At 38.1% G+C, this 15,531-nt stretch overlaps 1 protein-coding gene across 2 annotated transcripts in view; it reads right to left on the bottom strand.

Annotated features, from left to right (window-relative positions):
• Positions 1-15,531, bottom strand: part of LOC124774952 (spermine oxidase) — a 146,246-nt gene that overhangs the window by 86,261 nt on the left and 44,454 nt on the right. For both annotated transcript variants that reach the window (XR_007015586.1, XM_047249706.1), the window contains exons 4-5: positions 14,305-14,503; positions 14,103-14,223 (exon numbers count right to left, since the gene is read on the bottom strand). Coding sequence is in view for 1 of the 2 variants with exons in the window: in XM_047249706.1 (XP_047105662.1) it covers positions 14,103-14,223; positions 14,305-14,503 (320 nt within the window). In the remaining variant the exon portion in view is untranslated. The remainder of the gene's footprint in view (positions 1-14,102; positions 14,224-14,304; positions 14,504-15,531) is intronic.

Here is a 15,531-nt window from a genome sequence, read left to right as displayed (position 1 = left end):
TGTCAGGAATATATTGTCATTATTCCACCCTGGGGTTAACATTGTTTGCTTTTAACATTCATTTTAATATTATATACTTGAAAACAGGTTTCCTTATGAATGATTGCATTGGCACCACCTCTAGTACATAACAACACAAATGAGAAGACAACATAACAATGCTTGTGGATGTCACATTTTTTAATTAAGTTTCATAAGCTGCGAATAACAAATAGTTTCAAATCACACAAACAAAAGAAAATCTTTTGCAATTACCAAAAAACAGGACTCAAAAAACTGCAAATATAATTAAACAGGTGAATCCTTGCAGTGCAAGTCTGATTTTAGCTTCTGATAAAATGAAAGAACGAGCACTTGTGACGAGAATGTGAACCAAGGATCAAAAAGTGCCAACAGTAATGTGTGAAATATGTCATTCTTAAGCAAAACTGTCACTCATTTTATAAAAACCAAAGGGAGGAAAAGTGCTGTCAACTCATAATGATATCAATATAGCTGCTAGTGATGCTTTGCCAACAGAAGCGAAAACCGGCTGATGAATGAGCTTTTCATTTATCAGACAGCTTTAACAGTTGGGAATGAAAGTTACAAGAAGAGGTTACCACAGGTGAGCATGGATCAGAGTTAATATGCAGAATCTTGCAGTTGGTGCATTTCGCTCATAGTTTATTTCTTGGCTGTTTCACATTAATGGCTCCCATAGGCAATCACAAATTCTTATAACAATAACTGTGGAGTAATTGTTAAAACAGACTGCTATATTACATATTACGGTACTTGCTGCTGAATCTGACTAACAAGGGGAAGACCTCAGGCAAAGCCAACCAATTTGGCTCATACAATAATTAAAAACAGAGCATTTTCCATCATCATATATGGGGTCTGCAAACACATATTTTCCTAGAAATTGAGGAAAGAAATTTTTATGACTACCCCTCATGTACCAATAAGGTAGACACAATTGAACAAAAGCACTGTTGGCATAGTGACCACGGCATATGGTTGGGGCATGGAGAACCCGTGTTTGATTCCAAAACAAATCCTTCAATGTTTTTTAAATTTCTACTTTTTTGCATATTGAAACTGGTAGGAATGGGGGGGAAAATAAAGTAAGTAAATCAATAAGGAATAACGACAAGGTAGGCAAATAAATTTCTCAAATGACTTTCCTGAGTAAAGAATTAAAATTTTATGTCTAATATGAAAACAATTTCAAGTAAGACCACTGCAAATCTGCCATGAGGAACTACAGACAGCCAACTGCACAATGCTTGTTTCCAGTCAGATGCAGGTCAGAATTTTACTTCGTGGCTTTAAAATTGCAAATGTTTTTCTAGAAACCCAGTGGGAAGGTGTCAGCACTGATTTTTCAGATGATTCTACGGTATGTCTGGCATGCATCAAAATGATTTCCTGAAAAACAAATATTTTGAATGTAAACCAAGTTTGTTTTTCAATGAATCCCAGAAGTGGCAAAATAGTTGCAGGAAGATTGTATTGATCATTTCTTGATGCCACAAGTATTTATGCTTTGAGTGTTTATATGCCACATACCATACATGTAGGTGCTTAAGGGAAAGTGAGGACACATTATGGAGTGAGTGAAAGAGCCATTGTAAGATGACCAGGATTAAAACTTTAATTCTTTAGTAACCAAAGTTAGCTTGAGAAATCTTTATATTGACCTCATTATTATTCTTATTGTTCTACTTGCCTTATTAACCCATCTATCCCTGGATATCAAATACAGGTTCTTCGCACCCCAGACAAATGCCTTGGTCACTATGCATGCAGCCCTTTTATCCACTAATGTGTACCTTATATATACAAAAGGGGCAGTCGTAACAGTTTATTTCCTTGACTTATAGGAAAATATGTGTTTACAGACTCCATATATGATGGTGAAAAATGCTCAGTTTTCAATATCTATCAATCCCATCAATTCCGAGTCAATAGCACATACTGAAAATTTAGGAGTGGTTTTCTCAAAATGGAAGGTGTTGCATGAAAATATCTTAAAGAACTTTGATTTTACGTTGTACAAAAGTGACCAGCCAAATATGAGCTGAATTGGTTGGCCGTGTCTTAGGTCTTCTCCTTATCAGTGGGCAAGGCTAACTGTTGTTTTCTTTCATTTTGGAGACTATTGAAAAAGCTTAATAATGTTTTTTTAAGATAGATTCTCAGCACATCAACTTGTGTTCTGGTAAAATTGCTCACTGTCTCTTGCTTAACCAAAGAGTTGCAGGCTGCATAAATAGGGTAAAAATAGGAGGACAAATAGCCAAGTCAAATAGACACCTCAATTTTTACATCACCCTGGAATAACTTGAAAAAGTTAAGCACTGGTAAGACATTAAATTTCGATGACATGCGGTTGATGAAATACATTAAACATTTTGAGATGAAACCTAAATCATTTCTTCTGAAAATTTTTTATTTTGAAATTGCCCCAACTCAGCTAACAAACACCACATTTGTGTAAATAATGATCTCTTTGAGTCATTTTAAACACTTTGGTAACTCAATGACTCGGCATTAAATTCTGAGCTTTCTGGGATGTTAGGCCACCAACTACCTGGTACACTCAGCAAGTTGTTTTAAGCAGTGGTTGTTCTTTTCAAGACTTGTGAAAATGACTGCAACAGTTATTGTCAAAGTTGTTACGCACTGTGTACATGTTTGTACAGTGGTGAGACAGCAGGCTATACAGATTTTATACTTGTGAGTGTATATATGAGCTTTTAACTGACTGGCCCTGTTCAATTTCCTTTGTTTGTATTTATAGGATTTGAAAGTTTGTGTCCAGATATGAGCTTCCTAAAGCAGCGCAACACAATTTTAAGAAAACAAAATTTGAGAAAGTGGCCTCTAAATAGGAGACAATTTCCAAACAGTGTTAACTGCAAAACATTTGTTCAATTTTCTTTGTTTGTATTTATAGGATTTGAAAGTTTGTGTCCAGATATGAGCTTCCTAAAGCAGCGCAACACAATTTTAAGAAAACAAAATTTGAGAAAGTGGCCTCTAAATAGGAGACAATTTCCAAACAGTGTTAACTGCAAAACATTTGTTAGATATTTCGTAGATGCCTGTAGCTGAATGGGTAGCACTGAACTCTAGTAATGGAATGATTTTTGGTTGGAATCTCCTGTATAACCTTTTTTTTATTTTTTTATTGAAATTCTACATTTTTTGCCAAGTGGAAATTATAATAAAGAAATACTGAAACACAATTTTCTAATACAATTGAGATCATTTTGTTTGCAATTATGGGTCATATGAAAAAAATTAAAATTTAACAATGGAAAATCCAGTATGGAATAATGACAATATTTTGAAAAGGATAGACTGCTAGTCACAACATAGGAGAGATGCTGCACGCAGACAGGCACAACAGAAAGACTGCTATCCATTGAAGCTTTCAGCCAAAAGGTCTTCTTCTAAAGTAGAAAACAAACACATATTCACAAACCACAACTCACACGCATGTGATAATTGTCTGTGGCCACTACAGTCTGGCCTCAGACGCCAGAGACAGCAGTGATGTGTGAGAGAGCTGTACTTGTATGACTGTGTGTGTGTTTTCTACTTTAGAAGGTCAGTTGGCCAAAAGCTTAAACATGTAGCAGCCTCTTTGTTGTGCTTGTGTGTGTCTCAGCAAATCCTCTATATGGTGAGTAGTAGTCTATCCTTTTCACAATATTGACAAATTAAGCTTTGATACAGACACGTGAAAAAACTTATATACATTATAAATGTCCATACTTAATTTTCACTCTGCAGTGGAGTGTAAGCTGAAATGAGACTTCCTCACCAATTAATCTTCCAGGAAATTTCATCAGTAATACTGGTGCATTCTGTATACCCATTTCTTCATGGAATGAAGGAAGAAGAAATTAGTGGCCATTAGTGGTAAACAGAGAAGATCTAGAGTGAAATTCATTCTGAAGTATTATTGATGTATGTAAGTCATTTCACATGTTTGTCTCAAATTTTAACTTAACAGTGGAAAGTGCAGGTTGGAATATCAATGATATCATGAAAAGGACACACTGCTACTCACCATAAAGATGACACACTGAATAGCATACACGCATGATGACAAGATTTCGGTCTAAGACTTCATCAGAAAAGAAAAACGCACACACAATGAGCAATTGTTGCTGTTCAATGTGTTTCTAGCACAGACTTTCAAATCCTATAAATACACGCAAAGAAAATCGAACAGGGCCAGTCCATAAGGTCTTATTGTCGCTCACTGGTATAAGATCTGTACAACCTGCAGTCTGACCAGAGGGCAAACACATACACAAAGTGTAACAAATCCAATGATAACTCCGATACACTGCAGCCACTTTCACAATTCTTGAGAAGAACGACCACAGCTTAAAAAATGACTCATTGGGTGTGCCATCTAGAGGCAGCACCAGGTACTTGGTGACCTGACGTCACAAGCTGTGACATCTGAAAACTCAGGATTTAACGCTGAGTACTCAAGGTTGCAGTGGTGTGTCCACCACCTGATACTATTGTCATCCTGGTCTGGTGCGATGCAATCCCCAACTAGTACCCTAAAATTTCACTGAAAAGCTCAGCAATGGTAGAGTTCCAGGAAGAGAAAAAAAGAGACAGAAGAAGAAGAAGAAGAAGAAGGAGGAGGAGGAGGAGGAGGAGGGGGGGGGGGGGGAGAGAGAGAGAGAGAGAGAGAGAGAGAGAGAGAGAGAGAGAACAAAAAGTCCACAAATTACAGGAAATGAAACATGTCAGCTTCCATGGAGTCAATACAGTTCAATCTCACTTTAACAAGCCTAATATCATCACAGCAGTACTGAGGGATGCAGGATGTGGTGACTAATTTCATTAGCATATTAATTTCTCAACACAGATATCTGAGATCCATAGGGATTGGCACAGTTACGTTTCTTGTGTGGAAATACTGAACGAATGCCATGTTCCATGTACGGGCATGGAGTTACATCAGCAGTTTCCTGGAACTATGTCTTACAGGAAGAACCTGCCATAGGTTGCTTTCTGCAACAGTCTAAACGTTGCTTGGTGAAAGTTGGTTGAAAATAAAAGAGACAATTATTTTGTCTTAGGAGCCAACACCCAACAGTTTCTGAGAAAATGACAGCCAAAGTATTGACACTGCTTCATCAGTTAACACATGCAGCATTAAACCAAGTGAGGCTTAGGATTTTGTCTAGAGCACTTTTCAACTGTTTGCACCTCGAGTTCAAATCCAATACTTTATTTATTTTTCTTCCTTTTTTTTCCTTTTATTTTGAGAAGAACTACGTGACTTCAATATTTTTTGTAACATTGAGAAATACACTGGATTTATTGAAGAAAGAAACAAGCATTTCACATTTTACCATCACAAATCTTATATGAAAAACATATAAACCCTATTATTTCAATTTTTTAATACTTAAAGAGAACCAGTGCATTTCCTAGGGTGATATATATCATAAAAATATTCAGTGCATAGAAATTCAGAGCGTCATGACACTTATATCACAGTCACATATTTTTAAGTGAATACCATTAGGAAAAGAAGAACTAATTCTTTTTGTAGATGACATTAGCAAATCTATCCAAGCATACATATAAAAAACGCTCACCTAAATTCTGGAAAACACGAGATATTCAGTTCTGCATATCTCGGCATACTACACCAATGATAAGTGTAACATGTGGTGAGGAAATAATAAGTAGGGTAAAAACTTCAAAATTCTTAGGTGTCCATGCTGATGGGAAATTAAACTGGAAAAAGTACATTTTGGAACTCTGAAAACCACTCAGTTCAGCCACATTTGCACTCAGGATCACAACAAATCTCGGGGAGAGACAAATCAGTAAATTAACAAATTTTGCCTATTTTCACTCAATACTGTAATATGGAATAATGTTTAGGGGTAACTCATCCTTAAGAAAGAAAGTCTTCATGGCTCAAAAATGTGCTGTAGGAATAATATGTGGTGCTCACCCACGATCATCTCATAGACATCTGTTTACGGAGTTTGACATTCTGACCACTGCTTCACAGTATATTTATTCCCTCATGATGTATGTTGTAAATAATCCATTGTAGTTCAAAAGGAACAATGATGTGCATAATTACAATACTAGAAGGAAAAATGTCATTCATTACTCTGCATTAAGGTTTTCTTTAGCACAAAAAGGGGTGCAAAATGCTGCAACTAAAATTTTTGATCGCTTACCCAGTGATATAAAATGTGTAACAGAGAGCAAAGTAAAATTTGAAAACAAACTGTAAAAGTTTCTTGAAACTCCTTCCACTGTTGGCAATGTGTAAAACGTAGTGGGTAAGAATTACTAACATACTTCTGTATATATTAAAAAAAAAAAAAAAAAAAAAAAAACAACCACCGAGCGAGGTGGCGCAGTGGTTAGACACTGGACTCGCATTCGGGAGGACGACGGTTCAATCCCGCGTCCGGCCATCCTGATTTAGATTTTCCGTGATTTCCCTAAATCACTCCAGGCAAATGCCGGGATGGTTCCTGTGAAAGGGCACGGCCGACTTCCTTCCCCATCCTTCCCTAATCCGATGAGACCGATGACCACGCTGTCTGGTCTCCTTCCCCAAAAACCAACCAACCAACCAAAAAACAACCACCTTGTAAACATTCAGCATGTAGCCACATTTACAAATTAATTTTCAATGTGAAACTAAAATGATTAATTCCACATCATTACAATTTATTACAATCCATGAAATGTGAAACCAGCTAACCAACCAGTGTTGCTAAATACCTCACAATTTGGTGACAATTTCATGCCAAAACAAACATATCGAAGCATTTTATTAACAGCCTACAACTGATTACAGATCCAAGGGTGTATTTTATTAGTCGTATCGCTCCTAGTTGTGACTGCCATTTGCTGTGCGGTGAGAACAGAACACTTCTGTAATGGGCAAGTGTAATTCTTCACCTGTCAGTAAACCTATATGTGGTAGGGTTGACAGAATGGCATACACTTTGGTGGAATTACTTGTAAGGAACACTTCAATATTCCAGTTTCATTGACAATCACGACATTGTATGAGGAGCGACAGCTTTGCCCATCCCATGACTGGTCACAAAACTTTGTCCAGTAACTAATGGTAGGTATCGTTTGCGAGCTTTCCAGATTTCCTGGCCACAGCATACACATTATGATGCTGTTCCACTGACTGGTTTACATCTTGTTGGACTCGAGAACCAAATTTGCCAATGACTACTTGGAGGCAAACAAAACTGTTAGTAACAATTTCTTGAACGTGTTAATTTGTTCTGAGTGGCATATAAGTGCACAAGCAACCGAGCTAGGTTAATAATTGGCTCCTTTTACTGACCTCCCGACTCAGCAGGATTAGTGGCAGAACAACTGAGAGAAAATCTGGAATACATTTCACATAAATTTTCTCAGCATGTTACAGTCTTAGGTGGAGATTTCAATTTACCAGATATAGACAGGGACACTCAGATGTTTAGGACGGGTGGTAGGGACAGAGCATTGAGTGACATTATACTGAGTGCACTATCCAAAAATTACCTCGAGCAATTAAACAGAGAACTGACTTGTGGAGATAACATCTTGGAGACCCACTGATAACAAACAGACCTGAACTCTGTAAGTGCAGAACAAGGAATCAGTGATCATAAGGCCATTGCAGCATCCCTGAATATGGAAGTAAATAGGAATATAAAAAAAGGGAGGAAGATTTATCTGTTTAGCAAGAGCAATAGAAGGCAGATTTCAGACTACCTAACATATCAAAACAAAAATTTCTGTTCCGACACTGACAATGTTGAGTGTTTATGGAAAAAGTTCAAGGCAATCGTAAAATGCGTTTGAGACATATACATGCCGAGTAAAACTGTGAGGGATGGGAAAAACCCACTGTGGTTCAACAACAAAGTTACGAAACTACTGCGAAAGCAAAGAGAGCTTCACTGCAAGTTTAAACACAGCCAAAACCTCTCAGACAAACAGAAGCTAAACGCTGTCAATGTTAGGGTAAGGAGGGCTATGCTTGAAGTGTTCAGGGAATTCGAAAGTAAAATTCTATGTACCGACTTGACAGAAAATCCTAAGAAGTTCTGGTCTTACGTTAAATCAGTAAGTGGCTCGAAACAGCATATCCAGACACTCTGGGATGATGATGGCATTGAAACAGAGGATGACATGCATAGAGCTGAAATACTAAACACCTTTATCCAAAGCTGTTTCACAGAGGAAGACCGCACTGCAGTTCCTTCTCTAAATCCTCGCACAAACTAAAAAATGGCTGACATCGAAATAAGTGTCCAAGGAATAGAAAAGCAACTGAAATCACTCAATAGAGGAAAGTCCACAGGATCTGATGGGATACCAATTCGATTCTACACAGAGTATGCGAAAGAACTTGCCCCCCCTTCTAACAGCCGTGTACCACAAGTCTCTAGAGGAACGGAAGGTTCCAAATGATTGGAAAAGATCACAGGTAGTGCCAGTCTTCAAGAAGGGTCGTCGAACAGATGCGCAAAACTATAAACCTGTGTCTCTGACATCGATCTGTCGTAGAATTTTAGAACATGTTTTTTGCTTGCGTATCATGTCATTTCTGGAAATCCAGAATCTACTCTGTAGGAAGCAACATGGATTCCGGAAACAGCGATCATGTGAGACCCAACTTGCTTTATTTGTTCATGAGACACAGAAAATATTAGATACAAGCTCCCAGGTAGATGCCATTTTCCTTGACTTCCGGAAGGCGTTCGATACAGTTCTGCACTGTCGCCCGATAAACAAAGAGCCTACGGAATATCAGACCAGCTGTGTGGCTGGATTGAAGAGTTTTTAGCAAACGGAACACAGCATGTTGTTCTCAATGGAGAGACGTCTACAGACATTTAAGTAACCTCTGGCGCGCCACAGGGGAGTGTTGAGGGACCATTGCTTTTCACAATATATATAAAAGATCTAGTAGATATGTCAGAAGTTCCATGTGGCTTTTCGCAGATGATGCTGTAGTATACAGAGAAGTTGCAGCATTAGAAAATTCCAGCAAAATGCAGGAAGATCTGCAGCAGATAGGCACTTGGTGCAGCTGACCCTTAACATAGACAAATATAATGTATTGTGAATACATAGAAAGAAGCGTCCTTTATTGTATGATTATATGATAGCGGAACAAACACTGGTAGCAGTTACTTCTGTAAAATATCTGGGAGTATGCGTGCAGAATGATTTGAAGTGGAATGATCATATAAAATTAATTGTTGGTAAGGCAGGTGCCAGGTTGAGATTCATTGGGAGAGTCCTTAGAAAATGTAGTCCATCAACAAAGGAGGTGGCTTACAAAACACTCGTTCGACCTATACTTGAGTATTGCTCATCAGTGTGGGATCCGTACCAGGTCGGGTTTTTTTTAATGATGTGAGTTAGTAATTCCTGCCCACCAACTTTTACAGATTACAATAATGGAAATTCTTCTATGGAATACAATGTGCTGTCAAGAAAACACTTTCTGGTTGTTTTAAAATGACAAGTGATCAAAAGTTTTAGTAGCAGCATTGTGTACCCCTTTGTGTGCGAAAGACAACCTTGATGTTGAGTAATGAATGCCATTTTTGCTTCTGGTAATGTGATTGTGTCTTTCACTCTTCCTACTGAACTGCAGTGGATTATTTACTACAAACTTCACGAGGGAATATATATGCTGTGAAGCAGTAGTCGGAATGCCAAACTCCTAAAAACAGTTGTCTAGAACCTGATCATGGAGCACCACATACTATTCTCGTAGCACATTTTCTGAGCTATGAAGACTTTCTTGCTTGAAGAGGTGTTACACCAGGGCATTATTCCATATGACATTAATGAATGAAACATGCAGAATATGTCAAGTCTTCCCAAGATTTGCAATGATTCTAAGTATAAATGTTGCTGAACCAAGTTGTTTTAGGAGATACGAAATGTGCTCTATTCAGTTTAAATTCTCATCAGTATGGACACCTAAAAATTTTGAAGTTTCCACCCTATTTATTATTTCCTCAACATAACATTAGAGGAATAACACATAAAATGGATACATGACTGAATTGGGCAAGACAGATGGCTTCTATAGGATAGAACGGATCCATAAGCCTCTAACAACATTAATAAAGTCCTAGTGGAGAAGAATTATTCTTGGATAATTTTATGGCAACCCCAAATGCCTCATGGATCAACTCAGTTTCAAACTGCCTATAAACCTCAACTTCGATTTGAAGAAAAAAAGGAGACGATGATATACACTTGAAGTGACATCTGAGACTTTTTGTACATAGTTAAGTATAAATTACTGTATGGATGTGTAAAAAAAAAAACAGATAACTATAGAGTCCATATAGTCAAGTTATGTTTCTACATTTATCAGACTCTTTTAAGACTGTGCAGAGACTTCCATGAACTGTGTGGCTGCAGAGCTGTTAACAGAATGGACAGCTATGTTCGAGATATTTTATCTTGTGTGTGGACAAATCACGTTCCCTATGAATTAGTTGCATTACCATCATATTTTGTTTGCTGTACTAATAAAGTCATATAGCCGCATATAGTTCCATGTACGAGGACAAGTTCAAACTGCTATTAAAATGTGTAAGCAATAACACAGGTTAAAATAAATCTAATGTATTCTTAAATTCACTGCTCTTTCCATAATCCAGAGTTAATTTTAAACATTTTTCTCTTTTTATAAATACCCTCCACCAATGAATCAACCTGCAAACATGCTCTCCTCATGCACTTTAGTTCCTGATGTGTTTATTCTACACAGAATTGTAAGGATAAGAGAGGCTAAGAGTCTGCACCTAGTGGAGTTTGGGTAATGTCCCGAGTTATAAAAAAATATTAACTCCACAATATTACAGAAATATTGTTATTTATCAATGAAGAACATCACAGAACATAGTTAATTTTCAAGAAATCACACTGCAATAAATAAAAATAAAACAAAGAAAGGAAGAAAGAATGAAATCAGCTGTATACTATGAGATTAAGAGGATACATTAACTTTTCACACAGGTAAATGGACTGGTTCCTTCATGGAAGGCACTCCTCGTGCCACCACTTCTTGTATAAATAAACTGTACCTGGTCCTCAGAATCTGAATGCTCCCATCCTGTACAATTGGTGAATTTGTCTTCTTCAGCTGCACTATTTTGTGCCCCTAAGGTTTTCCATCAACATTTCCAAACTGTAATAGCGTCTTCATATCTGGTTCCTTCTTTTGTCTCTAATACTTACACAGTATGTGTTTTCATATTTTTTTTTAGAGCTCTACAATTCATTTGAATTTGTGTCCTGCAGCTGCTGTTTATCCTTTTCTTTTGCTTCTAAGTAGTTAATATATGTAGTTATTTGTGACTTTTTAGTAGGACTCCTACATTTTTGAACATTCCCTTCTTTTAATTTGATTTGAGAAAGTGGAAAAACTGCATGAATACCTGCAAAGGTCCAGTGGTGTCCAAACTCTTATTTTCTGAAATACTCTATTACATTTGTGGTAGGTTTAAAGATTTCCCAGTTTCAGATCACTGGTAATCAGATTTCATTCAGTTGTTGAGCATATTTTGCTGGAAATTAATTAAGTGATGGATCGGTCACTAATGAAGGGCTAAAAGGTTCAAGTTGTTCAATTCCTGGTACTTGAAAAGCTTTTTCTGCTGTTGCATGTTCCTGGTCTCCCAAGTAAAGATTCAGAGAATTGCCAGTAGTGCCAGAACTGTTATGACAAAATACTCCAACTCACGTTATTTTGTTGCAAGTTAACTGTTCTTTAATTTTATTTGGAGTAAAAAGCCACATTTTCATTCCCTCAAAAAGTCTACAGTTTTAAGTGCCAACACTTAATACAAACAATAGAAAAATATTTTTTACCTCGTGGATTGTAAATGATATTGAGTAGATGCGGTTGTAAGTGCACTACGCCATCACATCAACATCAGCAGTCTTACAACAACATGAAATTACTCTACTTACTCTTAGCCGCCTGCATAACCTTACCATTTCTTAGCCTATGCAGTTCTAAAGAAAAGAGTCACTCACTTGAATTTTTGTCTACAGGACCTGATCCATACATAAAATTATGAAGCCTCTCTTGTATAAAAAGGAAAATTCACTCAGGAAAACAGTAATTAAGAGACAAAATTGCTGACCAGTACTTACCATCAGAAAACGAAATACACTACTGGCCATTAAAATTGCTACACCTCGAAGATGACGTGCTACAGATGCGAAATGTAACCAACAGGAAGAAGATGCTGTGATATGCAAATGATTAGCTTTTCAGAGCATTCACATATGGTTGGCACTGGTGGCGACACCTACAACGTGCTGACATGAGGATAGTTTCCAACCGATTTCTCATACACAAACAGTAGTTGACCGCCGTTGCCTGGTGAAACGTTGTCGTGATGCCTCATGTAAGGAGGAGAAATGCGTACCATCATGTTTCCGACTTTGATAAAGGTTGGACTGTAGCCTATCACAATTGCAGTTTATCGTATCGCGACATTGCTCCTCGCGTTGGTCGAGATCCAATGACTGTTAGTAGAATATGGAATCGGTGGGTTCAGGAGGGTAATACGGAACGCTGTGCTGGATCCCAATGGCCTCGTATCACTAGCAGTCGAGATGACAGACATGTTATCTACATGGCTGTAACGGATCGTGCAGCCACGTCTCAATCCCTGAGTCAACAGATGGGGACGTTGCAAGACAACAACCATCTGTATGAACAGTTCGACGACGTTTGCAGCAGCACGGACTATCAGCTCGGAGATCATGGCTGCAGTTACCCTTGACACTGCATCACAGACAGGAGCGCCTGGGATGGTGTACTCAAAGACGAACCTTGGTGCATGAATGGCAAAAGTCATTTTTTGGGATGAATCCAAGTTCTGTTCAGAGCACCATGATTATCGCATCCGTGTTCGGCGACATTGCAGTGAACGCACATTGGAAGCATGTATTTGTCATCGCCATACTGGCGTATCTCCCGGTGTGATGGTATGGGGTGCCATTGGTTACACGTCTCGGTCATCTCTTGTTCGCATTGATGGCACTTTGAACAGTGGACGTTACATTTCAGATGTGTTACGACCCATGGCTCTACCGTTTATTCGATCCCTGCGAAACCCTACATTTCAGCAGGATAATGCACGACCGCATGTTGCAGGTCCTGTACGGGCCTTTCTGGATACAGAATATGTTCGACTGCTGCCGTGGCCAGCACATTCTCCAGATCTCTCACCAATAGAAAATGTCTGGTCAATGGTGGCCGAGCAACTGGCTCGTCACAATACGCCAGTCACTACTCTTGATAAACTGTGGTATCGTGTTGAAGCTGCATGGGCAGCTGTACCTGTACACGCCATCCAAACTCTGTTTGACTCAATGTCCAGGCGTATCAAGGCTGTTATTACAGCCAGAGGTGGTTGTTCTGGGTACTGATTTCTCAGGATGTATGCACCCAAACTGCATGAAAATGTAATCACATGTCAGTTCTAGTATAATATATTTGTCCAATGAATACCCATTTATCATTTGCATTTCTTCTTGGTGTAGCAATTTTAATGGCCAGTAGTGTATTAGTACTCTGACAGGCATATATAAAAATAAATGACACAACCCTCGATTTGCGAATTCACAGTTCCTTTCTTAGAAAGGATGGGATACTTTGGGGACAGTTGCAAAGGAAGGGCAGCTCACATAGATCCCGGCATGAGAGGCACTATCATAAGTACACTGCCTGACAAAAAAAGTGGTGGCTGGATGTCAAATTAACTTTGTACATGTACCTGGCGAAGTTTCATTTTATTTCCTTCTCCCCTTTATGGTGCTTCCCTTTTCTTGTCAGGCAGTGTTTTTAGTAAGTATCTGAGGAAATACAACTTTCTATGAGTTTGTATAAGCAGATAACACTAATGTGCTTACAATAAAAACAAAAGGCAACATAAAGCTTTACATTTCACCATACCGTTCTGTTGAGCGAACACTGCAGTCCATACCAACGTGAGGAAATACCACAGTAATTCCCCCTCAATAAACAGAATTATTAGCTATACCTTCTTTTCCTGTGAGCTGGCATAAAGTGATCGTGCTATGTTCTCAATGTCAACCTGACTAGCACCGACAGCCATTGCAGTGTAGGAACCTCTCGTGTAAGGCTGAGAACGCCAACTGGTACTGTGAGAGAAATAAATATTTTTATATATTTTCAGGGGTTTGTAAAAAAATCTTGTAAATAATAAATAAAGGTATACTTACCATACACAGAGCTTTGGTTTAGGTACAAATGGATCATTAAGAAACTTTCTCAGTATCTCCGTGCACTTTTCTGCAACTTCCTCGTGTGCTAATGTTTCCATATACTCTGCTTCTTTACCTGATATCCATCCTAGTAAAAGTGTCTCTGATACTTTGGAAAATGAGTAAATTTTACGAAACCAGCATTTACTTAAATCAGCTGAAACAAAAAATTCCCAATTGCATGAAACAATCAGTTGCACTTAAAGACTGCATGGTTTTCATCACATCTGCTCACTGGATGTATCATATCTGTACCCAAATGGCACAAAACATTTTCCTTGATATGTTGGTATTTTGAGGCAAAAATCAATCTATTAACAACAATGACAGCTACAGTTCAGCATTCATTATCAGCCTTTATGACCTTCAAGTGAAACATGGCAGAAAATAAGTGTAGAATAAATTTGAAATTGCTTAGTGACAAGAGTATGCTTGTGGAAATCTCCCCTGCTACATGTATCAAACAATGTACCTGTAATGCAGTAAAAAACTGCAGTAAAAGTACATTAACTGACAGATATAACAGAGGAGATTTCCACTTGTGTGCTCCCATCACTAAGAAATTTTAAATTTATTCTACACTTATTTTCTGCCACCTCTCACTTGAAGATTATACAGATAGATGTATGGATGCTGAACTTTAGTTATCATAGTCACCATATTTTTGGTAAAGATTGATTTTCACCTTGAACATTACCAAGGAAGAAATATACAAGGTATGGCAATACAGAAACTGGACTCATGCCCTAAATTTCTATTGAAAAACTTATAAAACTGAAATATTGTCTCTTTCTACATAGTCCCCTGCATGAAATCTGCACCATTCCACATGAATTTTCCACTGTTGGAAGTACTGCTGCGAGTCTTTTTGTGTTATGCTGTTGAGCAGGCTTGTTGCTTTTTCCTTTACTGCATTTATGGACTCGAATCTGGTTCCCATGGGTGCAGACTTCAGTTTTGGGAAGAGAAAGAAATCGCATGATGCTAGATCAGGCGAGTACAGTGGCTGTTCCATCACTGGTTGTTTTTTGCCAAAAATCTGTTCACAGACGTAGTGTTATGGGCCAGCATGTTGTTCTGACGAAGAATCCATGAGCAATTCTTCCACAGATCTGGTCTCCTCCGTCACACACGTTCATGGAGGGTCTTCACACCTCCATACTTATCAAGAGGGACACTTACTTG

Source organism: Schistocerca piceifrons, chromosome 1 (assembly GCF_021461385.2).
Source record: "Schistocerca piceifrons isolate TAMUIC-IGC-003096 chromosome 1, iqSchPice1.1, whole genome shotgun sequence".
NCBI lineage: Eukaryota > Metazoa > Arthropoda > Insecta > Orthoptera > Acrididae > Schistocerca > Schistocerca piceifrons.
Note: the sequence above shows the minus strand (reverse complement) of the source record. Positions and strands in the feature narration are given on the sequence as shown.